Source organism: Echinococcus granulosus, assembly GCF_000524195.1.
Source record: "Echinococcus granulosus chromosome Unknown EG_S00204, whole genome shotgun sequence".
Lineage (NCBI taxonomy): Eukaryota > Metazoa > Platyhelminthes > Cestoda > Cyclophyllidea > Taeniidae > Echinococcus > Echinococcus granulosus.
The window spans coordinates 97,031-99,852 of NW_020170584.1; the positions used below are offsets into that span (position 1 = coordinate 97,031).

The following is a 2,822-nucleotide window of genomic DNA, read 5'->3' on the forward strand; positions in this document are numbered from 1 at the left end:
CCTGAGAAAATCTCTTAGCATCGCACATAAACGCTTTCGACTATCTTATACGCGGGCAGAAGAAATATTACAACAAGGACAGCCGGAATAATATCCACTGAGAAGAAGGCTTGGTCAAAATATGTAGTAACGATTTACTCACAGGTTGCATCGCCCGTGGGTAAAAGAGCCATTTTGAGTGGTGAATGATGTTTCACCCACAAACTACCTCTTCCGCAACACAACGCTGTACATTCAACAATCTTGAAACACACAAATGGAATCCATGGATAAGTTTCCGTCTCCTTATTCCCACTGCAATTTTGGTAAATTTTGGTGCTTCTAAGGTCGTCATCTGGCGTATTATCAGTGTTTAAAAGCAACAAGCAACCAATAAATGTAGAATTACGAGTACCTCTACTTCTAGTGGTTCTTAAACTCTCTGCTTCCCTCAATAGGCATTTTGCGTCTCCACCGGTGTACTTTCACTATTTGACCAGGCCTATGGCCCCAGTTAGTAGACCCAGGTTCGATTATGTCGTAAAATATATATTTTGCATGAGCACTATGTCCTCTTTCGTCTTCAGATCGGTGTCGGACGCTACAGACGTTGCCCCATTCTACGTCGACAAAATATGATCATTCTTCCTCAAGAAAGTCTCGAGCCGCTACACTATATGCAGATTAAAGTCTTTTTACAAAACAAAAGCAAAAAGCTTTTTGAAAGTTATAGGTGAAAGCATAAAGTATGGGTGATAATAATCTGACATTAAGTGGAATACTTATCTGTTTATTTTTATTTTCACTGAGAAGATCTAGCGCGATAGCAAATCATTGAAGCAATGTTACCCCAGTAGGTATATTTTTATTTTACAAGCCGTCAAATAATTTACTCTTTCGTGCGTTAAAAACCTTTTAAATGAAAAATGCTACAGCTTTACATTCTCACCTTTATTGGTCAGATGCAAGGCCATCTTGCATTGTTGGACCCAGTTGTTCAAAACCCGTGATATCTGGTTCACTAACATTTCTTCTGGATTTATGTCCTTATTCAATGTGAAAACTGGTACGTTCTCTGGCGTTTTTAGTGTTCCTCCTAATTCTAACGCACCTTAAGGTATGCTGATATTTCGTTTTTCTGGTTCGGTTGTATTTAATGCTGGAATACGTTCTGAGTGTCGTTCGATTTTTGTTTAATCACTAACTTTCTGTTCTTTCATTGGTATTTTTGACTGACCTTTTAATATAATTGCGTGACTGTGTTGCGCCATATTCCGTTTTATTTGCTAGCGAAGGGTCTTATATGAACTTATCCGACAATTTTCTTTGGTCTGACTTTTTCTCCTGTGCTTCTCAACGCTTTCCTACTTTAGTAAACCGAACCTTATTTTTCTCATTTTATACCAAAATTTTTTTTACCGTATCTGTGTGTACTTTTGGAATGTAAGCCAAAATGTGTGGGAATATTCATTGTTGAGGGTTTCTAAATTGGCTTTCCGCGGGATGGTCTATGCCAACTTGTCTTTCATTAGTGTCGTTGCACTAAACTCTTTTTCTTATCATAAAATGTTCTTCAGGCTACTTCACTGTTTGCTTTCACAGATTTTTGCTTGTTTACCAACATGGTCCATTTTCCTCCCATTTTCTCCCATCTCCTAGATGAGTCATATCTGCCCTTGCGGTCTGTTCAAGACAGGATGAAACCATTCCCCTTATTATCACTTCTAGGTCTTCTGTTTTTCTAGTACACCACAGCTAATGGGTGGTCAGGCCGCAAATCAAGTGCACTAGTGACAAACGAATAGGTAGGAAATAATTTTTTTTCCGCCTCTATTATCTTCCCCATTCCTCCCCGCGTTTCTCCCATCATGTCAACGTGCGCACGTGCATGCGTGCGTCCCGATTTACTCACAGGTTGCATCGCCCGTGGGTAAAAGAGCCATTTTGAGTGGTGAATGATGTTTCACCCACAAACTACCTCTTCCGCAACACAACGCTGTACATTCAACAATCTTGAAACACACAAATGGAATCCATGGATAAGTTTCCGTCTCCTTATTCCCACTGCAATTTTGGTAAATTTTGGTGCTTCTAAGGTCGTCATCTGGCGTATTATCAGTGTTTAAAAGCAACAAGCAACCAATAAATGTAGAATTACGAGTACCTCTACTTCTAGTGGTTCTTAAACTCTCTGCTTCCCTCAATAGGCATTTTGCGTCTCCACCGGTGTACTTTCACTATTTGACCAGGCCTATGGCCCCAGTTAGTAGACCCAGGTTCGATTATGTCGTAAAATATATATTTTGCATGAGCACTATGTCCTCTTTCGTCTTCAGATCGGTGTCGGACGCTACAGACGTTGCCCCATTCTACGTCGACAAAATATGATCATTCTTCCTCAAGAAAGTCTCGAGCCGCTACACTATATGCAGATTAAAGTCTTTTTACAAAACAAAAGCAAAAAGCTTTTTGAAAGTTATAGGTGAAAGCATAAAGTATGGGTGATAATAATCTGACATTAAGTGGAATACTTATCTGTTTATTTTTATTTTCACTGAGAAGATCTAGCGCGATAGCAAATCATTGAAGCAATGTTACCCCAGTAGGTATATTTTTATTTTACAAGCCGTCAAATAATTTACTCTTTCGTGCGTTAAAAACCTTTTAAATGAAAAATGCTACAGCTTTACATTCTCACCTTTATTGGTCAGATGCAAGGCCATCTTGCATTGTTGGACCCAGTTGTTCAAAACCCGTGATATCTGGTTCACTAACATTTCTTCTGGATTTATGTCCTTATTCAATGTGAAAACTGGTACGTTCTCTGGCGTTTTTAGTGTTCC

At 39.2% G+C, this 2,822-nt stretch overlaps 2 protein-coding genes across 2 annotated transcripts in view; both read right to left on the reverse strand. All coding sequences in view use genetic code 11, as the record gives it.

The window, feature by feature from the left end:
- The window catches only part of EGR_10272 (Leucine-rich repeats and immunoglobulin-like domains protein), a gene marked incomplete at both ends in the record, with an annotated part of 21,950 nt that extends 21,716 nt beyond the window's left edge, over positions 1 to 234 (reverse strand). Inside the window, one exon of the mRNA XM_024499521.1 lies at positions 209 to 234. Within this exon, the coding sequence (XP_024346075.1) occupies positions 209 to 234 (26 nt within the window). The remainder of the gene's footprint in view (positions 1 to 208) is intronic.
- Positions 235 to 663: 429 nt separating this feature from the next.
- EGR_10273 (hypothetical protein) lies at positions 664 to 2,498 on the reverse strand (the record flags this gene model as incomplete). The annotated part of the gene is made up of 4 exons (XM_024499522.1): positions 664 to 794; positions 929 to 1,090; positions 1,982 to 2,043; positions 2,428 to 2,498. 4 exons carry the CDS (start codon positions 2,496 to 2,498, stop codon positions 664 to 666), a joined length of 426 nt encoding a protein of 141 aa, XP_024346076.1.
- Positions 2,499 to 2,822: the final 324 nt, after the last annotated feature.